Here is a 13,624-nt window from a genome sequence, read left to right as displayed (position 1 = left end):
CGCAAGAGGGTTCTACATCTGTCCAATTATTGATTCGCCATGGCGTATCAAATCCTGGGGATAGCAATCATTGCCGCCGTCTTTGTTGTACTTAAGATACTCAACGCAACCGACACGCCAAAGATCAGAGGAATTCCCGAGATTCCCGGTGTCCCGCTCTTTGGCAACCTGCTTCAGCTTGGAGTTGACCACGCTCGAGTTGCGAAGGAATGGGTATCGAAATACGGACCTGTGTTTCAAGCCCGCCTGGGAAACAGAGTGCGTTTTCCTTTCCCTCATTCTCTTGATGATTAAAGAGAGAATTGTACAGCTGACATGATATACGTTAGCGAATTCTCTTTGTCAACTCTTACGATGCAGTAAAATACTTTTGGATCACTCACCAGTCGTCTCTCATTTCTCGACCGACGTTTCACACGTTTCACTCGGTCGTCTCCTCGTCTCAAGGATTCACCATTGGAACATCTCCCTGGGATGAATCCTGCAAACGCCGCCGCAAGGCAGCAGCTACGGCGTTGAACCGCCCTGCTGTCCAGTCCTACATGCCTATCCTCGATCTCGAATCTACGGTGAGCATCAAAGAGTTGCTCAACGACTGTAGAGATGGCTTGCAGGACGTGGATCCCAGTCCTTACATGGCGCGGTTTGCGCTCAACACCTCCCTGACTCTGAACTATGGATTCCGCATCGATGGCAACGTCAACGACGACCTTCTGGCGGAAATTACGCATGTTGAGCGCGAGATATCCAATTTTCGATCAACGAGCAACAATTGGCAGGACTACATTCCGCTTCTCCGCATGTTTAGCAAGACCAACACCAAGGCAGAAGAGTATCGCCTAAGGCGGGACAAATATCTGACCGACATGCTTAACGATCTGAAGGAGCGAATTGCAAATGGTACGGATAAGCCCTGCATTACTGGAAATATCCTCAAAGACCCCGAGGCAAGGCTCAACGAAGGTCAGTGCTGCTCACCACGCCCTTTCCCTGTTATTCTTCACCCGCCTAGTAATGTTTTAGTGTGCTAAATCATAGTCATCCTATCCTTCTAGCTGAGCTCAAGTCCATTTGCTTGACCATGGTCTCTGCCGGGCTAGATACGGTACCCGGTAACATTATCATGGGCATGGCATATCTTTCAACCGATCATGGTCAGAGTATCCAGGCCAGGGCTTTAGAAGCCATCCAACAAGTCTACCCTAACGGAGATGCCTGGGAAAAGTGTCTGGTTGAAGAAAAGGTCCCCTATGTCACTGCGCTCGTCAAGGAAACCCTTCGCTTTTGGACGGTCATTCCAATCTGCCTTCCTCGGATGAATATTAGCGACATTCCCTATGAGGGATCTGTTATCCCAGCCGGAACAACTTTTTTTATGGTCGGTATCCCCATGTGACGCCACATGCGCAATCAGGCGATATCATTAGTATGCCAGTGCTGACAGACTTGCTCAGAACGCTTACGCGGCGGATTTTGATGAGGCTCGATTCAAGCTTCCGGACCAATTCATTCCCGAGAGGTTCTTGGAGGATAAGGAAATTGGCACGCCTCACTATGCGTATGGAGCCGGCTCTCGAATGTGTGCTGGTTCCCATCTCGCCAACCGAGAGCTCTACACGGCCTATATTCGACTCATTACCAGCTTTCGAATTGTCCCGACGAAGGAACCGAATCAAGCTCCAGTCATTCACCCTATCGATTGCAATGCCACGCCGACCTCGCTGACGACTGACCCAAAGCCCTTCAAGATTGGTCTAAAACCGCGAGACGAAGCTAAGCTTAGACAGTGGATTGCGGAGGCAGAAGAGAGGACAAAGGATCTGTAATTCATTTGCCGCTTATAGCGAGGATTCTATTCTTATGTTTGTAGCACTACTTTGTAACAGTGATAATGCGACCCCGTCATGGTGAGGATTACCATGATGCCCTCCGTTCCGAAGCCCAGTATGCCGTAATGTGTCTTTTCGACGGTTTACACGACAGCCAAAAGAGATTTGTTAATGCAAAATCGAGCACCAAGAATGAAGATTCCGGATGCAAGCGCAAGCGCACCAGCATAGAACATGGCAGGTCGGTAGGCGTGTAAACCGCCGTCAGCGCCGCCAAAGCTGTCCAAGATGTAACCCGCAATCGGAGCTCCCTGTAGGTAAACGAATCTTGTCAGATGATGCCTGTCGTCGCTAAAATAGGAGCTATGGAAGTGAGGTCTCACCATCAGATACCCACCGACCCAGCCAGTTACCACCATGCTCATAGCAACAGCCACTCTCGCACTTCCAAACACCTTGCTGATGGCCGTCGGCATTGTAGAGAAGAAAGCTCCATTGGCAGCACCGTTAATGACGACAAAGACGATGAGTGGCGCTAGGGTTGTGGATGTTGGCCATATTGCGAGCATCGTAACGGCGGTCAGGACAAGCGACGCGAGAACAGTGTTGATGGAGCCAATCTTGTCGGATGCGAAGCCTGAGAGGATACGGCCCGCTGCAGAGGAGAGGCTGAAGCCCGCAACCAGGCCAGCGCCGACGTTGGTAGAGAAGCCCAGTGACTTTGTGTATAGTGGGATAAAGAATGGCGGGACAAACAGGGGAAAGGTTCCTATTGCACTTCCTAGGAAGATCAGCACAAACGTGGGCGACTCGAATAGTTTCCTAAGATTTACCAACAGTCAGTCAGTCACAACTACTTTCCAGCCCTGTGAGGCTCTGTACCACCGCATGCCTTACCACTCAATGAATCCCCGTCGCTCAGCCGGGATTCTCTCCTTCATAAGCCATGCCGCCGGGAGAGCTGTTGAGAGGGTCATTAGCCCGAGGATGCGATATGCCCACGCAACGCCCAACTTTTGAATCAACGAGTCTAGTGCAAAGCTGATTGCGGCGCCTCCAAAACCACTTCCGGCGAACATGAAGCCATTGGCTAGGCCCCGTCTTGCGCTGAAGTACTGTGATGGAACCGTCGAGATGACCTGGCTCATAGTGAACGTTAGCTGCATGATGCTCTGTGTTCTTCGAATGTAGTGTGCTCAATTCATCCATGCTTGCGTTATAAGAAGAATATGAGGCCGGTTGGATGAAGCTAAGCTTACAGCGAAACACAGACTGTTGTCACAATTCACATTAGCAGGCTACTCAAAGTCTTCTCGGACCAGCTAACTATTAGGCGCAAAGACACGACGTAGCAGAAAGGAATACTAGCCTGACGCCAATCCCCATTACCACTCCAGACGTGAAAAATAACGCTCCGACATTCTTGATCGTGAAGCTGCTGAGAATATGGCTGCCGCCCATGCACGCTGCTCCCAGCATCGCTGCTGCACGAACTCCCGTCTTCCTCACGACCAACGAGTTCACGATGGCCAAGGCCGAAATCAAGGCCGCCTGCAGCGACCCGACAAAAGAGAGCACGGCCAGATCAGCCAGACCATCAGCGACCAAGGCAGTCTGCATCACGCCCCAGGCGTATGTTGTGCCGAGGGACCACCAGAGCAGAACGAAGCCACTGGCCACGATGACCCAGCCATATCCGCCCTCGGGAGCCGTCGAATCAACTTCTCTTGAGGCCTCAAGAACATGGTCTATGGCGGTAATTGTCTCGGATGGCTGGGTTTTGCCCTTGTTAAGATTGGAGTGACGCAAACTCCACGCAGGACTTGGAGAGGAGCTCGTGGCGAGCTCAATAGCGGTCGTAGTTGAGATTGAGGCCATTGTGACACCTAAATCAATGAGGCGACGCAGATATCATCGCTTTACTGAGAGCGCGAACGCGATTCCTATGTTATACTTCGGCATTTCATTATGTGATGCGTGATCCCGCTGAATTTGTTATTAGTAGAAGGAAGTTTCGACGTCGACTAATATTCTGCTCTTACATACGCCGGCCTCTTAGTGGGCCTATCAGCTTGTCGTTAGAAGGCGCCTTTCTTCTCCCCTAGGAGCCGTGCTTTTCGTTAGTCATGTTACTCACGTACTTGAAGCAGTTCTAGTAATAAGACGGAGGGGAGGTAAAGGAGTAGAAGCTAAGTAAACTTGAGAGAGATGGAAGGTTTCTCCTCCTATGTGGAGGTCAAGTGTCGCCCAGAAATTCTCTGCTTTTCGCATCATGCAGTGACACCAACTTACATATACTGCTCTGATGAGGTCGACCGGTACACTCACAAACGGCAGCGACGGAGAGCAGTAGGGTTAAAACAAAACAAGCATGGAGCAGTAGATATAAGATCAGCAGCTTCACTGGATTTTAGTAAGAGTATGGAGCCGCTGTGTGAGCATGGGACTCGATAGTGCATGATAATTGTAGCAATAGGGTACGAGTCACATTGATGAGGTATAACAGCATGGTCCAGACAGCCAGCATAACATCAGTTCATTTTGCCTGACGAGATAGAGACGCCGACGGCCGCATTCCTCTCGGCACAGAAACATCAAAGCACCAAGCACCCTGCATCTCATGTGCCTGTTTACACGCAGCTACATATCTACCTTCTCTGCCTTCGTCGCCTTCGCCAACAACGCCCTTTCTACTACAAAAACTCTGCTAACCTTGTATAGCAAAAGCGACCTCCCCTCTGTCGCCTCAATTCAGGATTTCGCGGGCTTGGGTTTATGGTTGATGTCGCACCCCGCTCGCTGATCTTTACTCTGTTTTCACGTCCAGTGAACGTGCCCTTCCAGAATCCCTGGTGTCACAACGATTACCAACGTTCCATCATGTGCCCAAGTCATGGACACCCCAGAATCAAGACCGCATACCTGATAGAGCCTTGTAATAGGCAGGTAATAAAGTTTTCTGGTCGAGATGTTTTGCCACATTGCTGCTGTTGCTGTTGTACTCGTATGCGAACGGAACACCATCAGCTGAGCAATAGGCAAATTGCAACGGTTAATGCCGACGGGAGTGGCTGATAGCCCTGAAACTACGAAAGCTACTGCAAAATCACACGGACAGAAACGTCATTGACTCCTCTGCCTCGCTTGTGCACCGTCAGTCCTCCTGAAGTCAATCGTGATACATATGTTGGTTGGTATCGTGTTCCTCTCATACGCGAAAAATGCTGTAAGATGGCGGGGCAACGGTGCACATTGTTATTTCAATACATCTTACATACAATAACTCGTACAGAACAAGCAGTGCCTAATAATCGTGGGCTTATTATAAGCTGATAAACAAGCACGGCATCTTGATCCAAGATGCGATCAACGCGGATATCCAACCTGGCATCGCTCTATGCGATTTGGCCTAAATCAATTGACATTGCAATGCCATGAAAGCAAGCATGTTTTGGGCACGAATGCTCGCATATTGACCGACTATCATGCCAAATGTAACCCAACAGAAACAGAAGACATTGCAACCAACACGCGTTTGTCTCGTGGTGGGAGCTGTATGTGTGACGCTGCTGTGGATCCAACAATGGCACCTTTTATCCGCATCACAGCCCGGCTGACCTGATATGTCTTGCTTGTTCGAAGTTCTAGATTCATTTGCAATGAGGGATGTTTCAAAATGCGGCTCATTTAAAGTCATAAGCGCTGGTATACCTGCCTGGTGTCACATAAACGCTGGCTTAGTTCAGCAAGCATGTCGCACACATAATGTAGGATTCAGAAGCCGATGATCCGGCCTTGTTCCACATTATGCATTGAACAGGCGCCGGTAGTTCGTAAGGAGTAGCTACTTTCATTCTCTGTGTATGGTTCTGCTCCCTCCGCCTGGGTCTCGTGTCATTCATATCCCGAAGTGGTGGGGAGCAAAATCTGGGGTAGGCCCCGTGAAGAAATTAGCGGCATCCGATGGAGCTGCTCAGACACGGTTGGTACTTGGTAGGATCAGTTTCTCAAAGCACAGGACGGGTCTTGCGAACAATGCTCGGCCGATCAGAGAGCCACTCCCTCTATACCCGAGAGCGCTTCACAGCATCTTGAGCCGTTTGCGACGTCATCTCAGCTCCCGATTGGACCGGCAAGCACAACAACCAACCTTCTCGCCGCAGGGAGGCTTGGTATTCAGATTAACCTCAACTTGTAGATCCACACCCTAGGTACTTTGAGGGCGGCGGGCGGTAAATATGGCCTTGGCGTACGAAGTAGCACTACGCAGCAAGTCTTTCGATAATATGATTCGCTGCAGATTCGCACTTGGACTCGGATCATGCTTTCTGCTTGGTTTGTCTTGAATAATTTATTTATGGGCGCGGCGACATTGGCATGATTTGGCTTAGTGCAGGCTTCCATTGTTCGCGAGAGGGGGTTTTAATCTAGGCTGTGACGCAAGGAGACATTGCACGGCTTCTGCTCTCGGAGTGCATTTACGATGTAGAACGCTCTGTAGCTCAACTAATAGCCATATAAATAGGAGGCTATTCGCTCAAATTATCGAGAAGTTGGTAAAATGGCCAGAGTATAGACAAAGATTCCGCCCATCATCGGCTACTTGTCAAACCGATGGCAACGAAGCTGTCTTGTTAGCCATAGCAGGATTTCCTCCATCATATCCACATATTGCTGATAATCAGTCGTTTATCGTACTACGCCATCCGCCTATACAATGGTTGCGCTATCATCCTTCATTCTGGCAGCATTGCCCACTGCTCTCGCAGTGTCCTCTGCGGCCCAAGATCTTATGGGCAGGGAGGCAAATGCCGCCCAGTCGGAGTCTCATTGGGCAAACCAAGCGGCAGCTCAAGGTCGCCATTTCTGCTACGTTAAACCAGATACCGATGGCGGCGATGATGCCCCGGCCATTATGGATGCTCTCAACAACAGATGCAACTCAAAGAGCCTCGTCATCCTCCCTGGCCCTGTGTACAACATTCAGACCAATATGACAACCTTGGACCTTGAAGACGTCGTCATCCATCAATTTGGGCGCCTGCTCTGGAGCACCGACATTGACTACTGGCTCTCAGTATCGATGCCGGTTGGCTTCCAGAATCAGAGTACAGTCTGGTACTTTGGAGGCAACAATGTGATCTGGGATGGCTGGGGTGTTGGTACCCTTGACGGCAACGGCCAAGTTTGGTACGACTGGGCCAAGAGCCAAGGGAATTTGGCTCACCGGCCGATGAACATCAACCTCCGCACCCTTACCAATTCTGTCATTCGAAGGCTGCGCTTTGTTCAGAGCCAGATGTGGACAATGGCCATCACTTACTCCCAGCATGTTGATCTAGATGACATCTACGTCAATAGTACATCAACAAGCCAGTGGAGCACCCTGAATACGGATGGCTGCGACACCATCTTTTCAGACAGCATCACGTTTAGAAGATGGACCGTCTCCAATGGCGACGATGGCATTGCCCTCAAGATGAACTCGAGCAACATTGCTGTGTACGACAGCTACTTCGAGAACGGACAGGGCATAGCCATCGGCTCGATGGGGCAGTATAATGGCCAATATGAGTATCTGGAAAATTTCTATGCGAAAAACATCACTCTCAAGAACACTGCCCACGTATCCTATCTTAAGACATGGGCTGGCATCTCCAGAGGTTACCCCCCCAACGGTGGAGGCGGTGGTTACGGCGTCGCCCGAAACATTACCATCGAGGATGTCAATCTGATTGGTGGACGACAGCAGCCATTCTTCGCCTGGCAATGCGAGAATTACTCTGGGTTCGCCGGTCAAGACTGCGACTCCTCCTTGTTCAAGATGGAAAACGTCGCGTGGAGGCGGGTCAGCGGAACAGTGCAATCTGGAGTGACGGAGGCGGCATATTTCCAATGCAGCGCCGCGGCTGGAGGATGCGACGACTTCGAGGTGACAGACTTTGATGTTACCAAGGAGGGCACTGACGAGCTGCTGGATATATGGGACTGCTTCAACGTTAACGGGCCGGTTGGCTTTACATGCACTGAGTCACAAGCCCAGAAGATGAGCTCTGACGTGACCGGCGGCCACGGTCCAAGCAACAAGTAGAGCCTGGACTCGAAGACCGGCTGCAGGCCATGAGGCTATCCTCTACTAATGAGGTACATTCAAACCGCAGTCTATATACTAGTAACCTTATATATACTACATATACTGAACAATGTTCATACACCCCCCTCTGTTCTTCGTCCTCTATAGCTTGTTGCTCTTTTCACCCCCATAAGGTGCTCTGTTTGCTACCATGCAACATCACTACAATCGATTTCCCATGTTGATATGCACAGACTTGATCTGAGAATAAGCTTCGAGGCCCGCGTCTCCAAGCTCCCTGCCGATACCGCTCTGCTTGACGCCTCCGAAAGGCACCCGCGGATCACAGTCTTGACTGCTGTTGATCCATACCATCCCGGACTCAATCTCGGCCGCCATACGATGAGCCCGTTCGAGGTCGGTCGTGAAGACGGCGGCACCTAAGCCATACGTAGTGTTGTTCGCCAATTCCAATGCTTCATCCTCCGTCTTGAACCTCAGAATGACAACGACAGGTCCAAATATTTCTTCTCGGTAGACGCGCATGGAAGGATTGACATCGGTGAATACTGTCGGAGCGACAAAGAAGCCCTTGCCCTTGCCATCAACATTTAGAGGGTGCCCTCCGGCCGCAACTGTTGCGCCCTCCTTTTTGCCGATTTCGATATACTCCAAGACTCGATCGTATTGCGCCTTGGACACTTGCGGGCCCTGGTATGTATCCTTTGCCCATTGGCTGCCCACTTTGCTGACAACCTTGAGAGTCTCGAGGAATCTCTGCACAAAGTCATCGTACACCTCGTCTTGGACCAGGATTCGGGAGGTAGCGGTGCAGATTTGGCCTTGATTGGACATGATGCCCAGGTGAGACCATTTGACGGCTTGATCCATATCGGCATCGCTGAAGACGACGAGTGGCGATTTGCCTCCGGTTTCGAGAGTAATATTCTTTAGTGTCTTGGCTGCAGACGCCATGATATTTGCGGCCGTCGCTGTCGAGCCTGTGAAGGCAATCTTGTCGACCAAGGGGTGGTTCACCAGGGCAGCCCCGGCATCTCTTCCGTACCCGTTGACGAAATTCACAACTCCGGGCGGGAATCCGGCCTCTTTGATAAGCTCTCCGAGAACAAGTATGCTTAGCGGCGTCTGTTCCGCCGCTTTGAGCACCACCGTGTTGCCGCAAGCAAGTGCAGGCCCCAGCTTCCAGGTGGCCATCGAAAGAGGATAGTTCCACGGAATGATTTGACCAACGACTCCGATGGGCTGACGAAGAGTGTAGGCAAACTTCTGATGCGTTGTGCTGATCGTTTGACCGTACTGCTTGTCTGCCCACCCAGCATAGTACCGTATCACGGCTACGGCCTCAAGCAGATCAACGTCCAACGCTTCTTGGTACGTTTTCCCTGAACGAATATGAAGATTAGCCTTCTTGCCACAGCAGAACGACCTATGGAGGAAGAAAGTAGCCAATGTCATGATCGTGCAACGGCAGGTCTTCTTACCATTGTCCCATGCGTCAATTGTCGCAAAAACTTCCTTTTTGGCCTCGATCAAGTCGGCGAGACGAGTCATCAAACGGCCACGATCAGAAGCCGAGAGCTGTTTCCAAGAGGGATCTTTCAGCGCGGCCTTTGCAGCCTTGACAGCTTTGTCCACATCCTCAGCGCCAGCGGCCTGAACCCTTGTGATAGTTTCTTCGGTGCTGTTTCGCACAAGTCAGTCACCGGTGGCTCAATCTCAGCGTCGAATGGCTGTTTGCTATGTTCGCTTACGCTGGGTCGATGGATGCAATCGTCTCGCCGCTGGATGACGCAACAAACTCGTTGTTAATGAATAGTCCAGTAGGCTGGTTCCATTTTCTGCCGTTTGGCGCAGTGAGTTCAATTGAGGGAGCAGCCATGTTCAGCAATTTGGATATACTTGTTGTTAGTCAAGGACAGCGTTTGATGGATATGGTGGGAGAGGGGTATGGTGAGAGGGGATGCTAAACATAGTAAACGAGGCAACCGCACGACTTTATTATCCATCTTCAGTCTGGCGGCCCCGGCCGTAAAACAGCAGCCATTAGCCCCCGATGGTTCTCATAGACCTACTGTGTGCAGAAACTCCCGCCATCTATCCGTGGAACCTCCACTGCTACGCTGATGTGGATTTCATCAAAGGGCGGGGTTGCGCCCAATGTGTATAAAACGAGGAGCGCTTTCGGCCGCTAGAGAACTGGAAGCGAAACACCAGCTGGAAGAGGGTGGACCAATGACTCGTGAAAGAGGAATGGGCAGTTGCGATGGCGTGTGGAGCAAGTAAGTGATAGACCACTCGTAGATACTGATGGTATGAGGTATTAGAGAAGAAAAAAAAAAAAAGCTCGATGGTGAGTATCATGCATACATGCTCTTGCTACGAAAGGGATTGTCGCGGATGGCTTCATGAGAAAACTTTACAACTTTAAACACAAAAACACAGCGCCTAACGTGCGATCTCCTCGGCATCCTTTTCTCGACGTATTGCTGAGAACTCGGTCTCAAAGTCGATCTCAGATGTGGGGATGATTTTCGACTTGAAGAAGACCTTGAAGAAGGCGTACAGTGCTTGAATAGCACGTTAGCAAGGCGAGAGAAGATCGGGACGCTCCCAGAGGTGCCATACCGATGAATATCCCAATGTTCAGGTAGCAAGTCAAAAACCCTGCTGCGGTAAAGTGTCCTTTGATGAACACATCGATCCCTAACGTTGTATGTGAGCAATCTGAATACGTAACTTGTGAATGGGAAGCACGTACCTGAGAAGATGATCACCAGGCTCACCACAAACAAAGTCGCCCACGAACCATAAGGCTGCAGTGGGCTTTTGTACGGAAGCACTGAAAGTCCTGTTAGCAGTGATCACAATGCATTTGTGCGCATCATTGGCCCGTGAAGCTTACAGTCTCTCGAAATGCCTTGTTTCTTGAGGCCGGTGTAGAAGCGTAGATATGTAGCTTCAATGACTACCCAGCCGATTAAGCCCGAGACTGTCGTAATATTGACAAACCACCCAAAGACCACAGACGTGTTGTTGGCGACATTCAAGTAAACAAGGGGCAACAGGACGCAAGTCAAACCAATGGCATAATAAGGCGTTCCAAATCGGTTGCAGCGCTGGAAGATTCGAGGGGCGTGTCCATCACAGCTTAGGCCGTACAGAGTGCGGGAGGCGATGAAGATGCAAGCTGAGCCACTGCTGATGGCAGAGGTGCATACGATGGCGTTGATGATGGATGGAAGGACTTCCACGCCGGATCGTTGGAACGCAATCACAAAAGGAGATTGCTGAGCAGTGCCAGTGGAGAGGGAGAGTGACGGATCATCATATGGACTGTTCAGCAGTTGATGAGCATCGGAACAAAGCTTAGCCGAGTGAAGAGGCAACTCACACAATGAGACCAACGATGAAGATGCTGAGGACATAGAATAGCATTACGCGGTAGAACGTCTTTTTCGTAGCCGCCGGGATGATTTTCCTGGGTGAGCGGGTTTCGGAACCGGAGATGGCGACAACCTGAATGTTGCCATAACTGAATGCTGCCGTGAGCATTACTTTCCAGAACGCAAGAAAGCGTCCTGCCGCTCCGGTTTCTATATACTCGCTGAACGCTCCCGGATGCTTCCAATAGCGAAAACCCAAACGCTCATGACTGGGCCCTCCTCCGAGATCGATGACAAGGCCACCGATGATGAGGCCCAGAATGAGCATGATCTTCAGAGATGCGAAGATGACTTCGGACTTGACTCTGGTCAGTAATCCTGGCTTCGGACTGTGAATTTGCAGCAAACATACCTCGCCATATAAACGCACACCGCAAAGATTCAGAGTGACAATAGCAACCAGGAAGATGGTGATCCAAGCACCTGGGTTCACCGAGCCGTTCCAGAACTGTATTACTGTAGCTGCCGCGCTGATCTCTGCAGGGACCGTGATGGCCATTGTATACCCTGGCTTTTTGTAAGCATGCAGGACACGAAATGCAACACCGCGCAAGGCGACGGGAATGCCGCAGAAAAAACTCACAGAAGTTCCAGCCTGCCGCTGCGCCAAGTGCCGGCTCCACGAAGCTGGTCGCATGCCTGATGAACCCACCTGTTCCTGGCATGAATGCGGTGATCTCTCCCGTCGTATAAGAGACCCCGGCAGTGACGAGTCCCATTAGAATGTACGCCAAAAGGGCCCCAGCAGGGCCTGCAGCCGCGATCGCTTGCCCTGAGCCGAGAAACAGACCAGTGCCCTATTTGCACGCGGTTAGGCGCGGTCAGTATATATGTATGGTCATTGTTGGTTGCCAAGGGTAGCGTAGCAGCTTTATCTCGACGTACGATCATTCCGGCAATGGCGATCATATTGATATGGCGGGAACTGAGGTCACGTTTGAGACCGCTAGTCGTGATGGCGACTGAATAGACCTCTCCATCGTGAGACGTGTCGGTGTTGACCACGCTGCATTTCAAGTCCTTTTCCGTTGCCATTGGGCGCTCAACTGCGATCAATGGCTAGGTATGGTAGTTTGCCGAGATGCACTTTGTTGGGCCGGCTGTTGTAGCTTTTCTGCAAATGTCACTGTGCCTTTGTGAGATCTTCCTCACCAGTGTCGACGGCTGTTCATGAAACATTCAAGTTTATCTGCATAGAGCGTTGGAAAGACGGAAAGACAGCTAAGCCGTAAGCACCAGGCGATAGGGAGGATGACGACCCCCCTTGGGAGCAAGGATCTACTTTCTTCATGGTACGAAGAGGGATTCGACCTTCTTGAAATATGCTTTATCCCACGCACACGCCGTTCAGACTCACCACACTCTCCACGCACCTTTATCTCAATAGGACCTGCTGAAGCGCAGGTGTGTTGCAATTGGATTGATAGCCCACTCTGATAACAGCATCGGTACACCGTACTTCGAAACGAATTAGCTTGATGCAGATCTGCACATTCGTTGAACATTTGGTCACCGTTACCGGCGTCTTTCACTTGGTTTTTTGATCGCCGGTCTGACTACCTAGTACGCTTTTCTCCACCAGCGACAAGCCAGTCATTGAGATATATCAAGATGACGAGGAAGAATACAAACTATCGACGCGGTATACGAAAGGATTCTGTAAACAAGTCACAATTCTACTGTTGCTGATAACCTGTAAGGGCTGGAGGTCACACCTGTGCCCCATGACACTGTGTTTCTTGCAAAAACGAGTCACTCGACATTACTCCGCATCCGCTAAGAGATCGATCTAATATGGCCTACTCTAATTCTCAAGACGATTCGTTCCAGCTTTACGACCTTCGGATTGAAGTTGTTTGCCCTCCAGGAAGACGAATTATGTGCGGAGCCAAGATGGGGGATTATTTTACTTTGCAAGGAGAAATGATATATCTGCCGCCCGACCAGGGTATCAGTATATACTCGCTGGGTAAGCTGTATATAATTCGGTCGGTGAATGAAAGGGGGGAAGTGCTGATGTGAAGCAGCCAGTGTTATTCCACTTCTTCCTGCAAAACAGAGAGTCACGGCTCCAAACGATTGGATGACAACCGATGCTTTGATAGCGTGTCCAGATCCAAATTGCCCGTCGCAGTTGAAGATTATCAGGGAAGCCATTCGCACGTTTAGTCACGCGGAAACGACTGTAGTACGACTGCACTCATGATGTATAAGACATTAGATCATTTCCAGAGGATGCGGGGACGATATAAGGTCCG

General features: G+C 50.5%; 6 protein-coding genes across 6 annotated transcripts; 3 read left to right on the top strand and 3 right to left on the bottom strand.

Moving 5' to 3' along the window:
• Positions 1–39: 39 nt before the first annotated feature.
• On the top strand, positions 40–1,826 carry BBK36DRAFT_1127143 (cytochrome P450; the record flags this gene model as incomplete). Its single annotated transcript, XM_024891468.1, has 4 exons — positions 40–258; positions 330–963; positions 1,056–1,378; positions 1,455–1,826. The coding sequence occupies 4 exons, from the start codon at positions 40–42 to the stop codon at positions 1,824–1,826; spliced, it is 1,548 nt and encodes a 515-aa protein (XP_024746548.1).
• A 146-nt stretch (positions 1,827–1,972) lies between these two features.
• On the bottom strand, positions 1,973–3,707 carry BBK36DRAFT_1127527 (MFS general substrate transporter; the record flags this gene model as incomplete). Its single annotated transcript, XM_024891518.1, has 3 exons — positions 1,973–2,651; positions 2,727–2,972; positions 3,178–3,707. The coding sequence occupies 3 exons, from the start codon at positions 3,705–3,707 to the stop codon at positions 1,973–1,975; spliced, it is 1,455 nt and encodes a 484-aa protein (XP_024746547.1).
• Positions 3,708–6,546: 2,839 nt separating this feature from the next.
• BBK36DRAFT_1127208 (glycoside hydrolase family 28 protein) lies at positions 6,547–7,920 on the top strand (the record flags this gene model as incomplete). The annotated part of the gene is made up of 1 exon (XM_024891471.1): positions 6,547–7,920. The coding sequence occupies one exon, from the start codon at positions 6,547–6,549 to the stop codon at positions 7,918–7,920; it is 1,374 nt and encodes a 457-aa protein (XP_024746546.1).
• Positions 7,921–8,124: 204 nt separating this feature from the next.
• Positions 8,125–9,802, bottom strand: BBK36DRAFT_1127626 (aldehyde dehydrogenase; the record flags this gene model as incomplete). The annotated part of the gene is made up of 3 exons (XM_024891530.1): positions 8,125–9,305; positions 9,405–9,604; positions 9,675–9,802. 3 exons carry the CDS (start codon positions 9,800–9,802, stop codon positions 8,125–8,127), a joined length of 1,509 nt encoding a protein of 502 aa, XP_024746545.1.
• Positions 9,803–10,368: 566 nt separating this feature from the next.
• BBK36DRAFT_1127581 (amino acid transporter) lies at positions 10,369–12,401 on the bottom strand (the record flags this gene model as incomplete). Its single annotated transcript, XM_024891525.1, has 8 exons — positions 10,369–10,490; positions 10,549–10,626; positions 10,682–10,762; positions 10,826–11,256; positions 11,315–11,664; positions 11,719–11,873; positions 11,950–12,163; positions 12,252–12,401. 8 exons carry the CDS (start codon positions 12,399–12,401, stop codon positions 10,369–10,371), a joined length of 1,581 nt encoding a protein of 526 aa, XP_024746544.1.
• Positions 12,402–13,160: 759 nt separating this feature from the next.
• BBK36DRAFT_1127415 (hypothetical protein) lies at positions 13,161–13,572 on the top strand (the record flags this gene model as incomplete). The annotated part of the gene is made up of 2 exons (XM_024891499.1): positions 13,161–13,335; positions 13,394–13,572. 2 exons carry the CDS (start codon positions 13,161–13,163, stop codon positions 13,570–13,572), a joined length of 354 nt encoding a protein of 117 aa, XP_024746543.1.
• Positions 13,573–13,624: the final 52 nt, after the last annotated feature.

This window comes from Trichoderma citrinoviride (genome assembly GCF_003025115.1).
Source record: "Trichoderma citrinoviride strain TUCIM 6016 unplaced genomic scaffold BBK36scaffold_14, whole genome shotgun sequence".
NCBI lineage: Eukaryota > Fungi > Ascomycota > Sordariomycetes > Hypocreales > Hypocreaceae > Trichoderma > Trichoderma citrinoviride.
The sequence above is the reverse complement of the archived record's forward strand: the minus strand, read 5'-3'. Positions and strand labels throughout refer to the sequence as shown.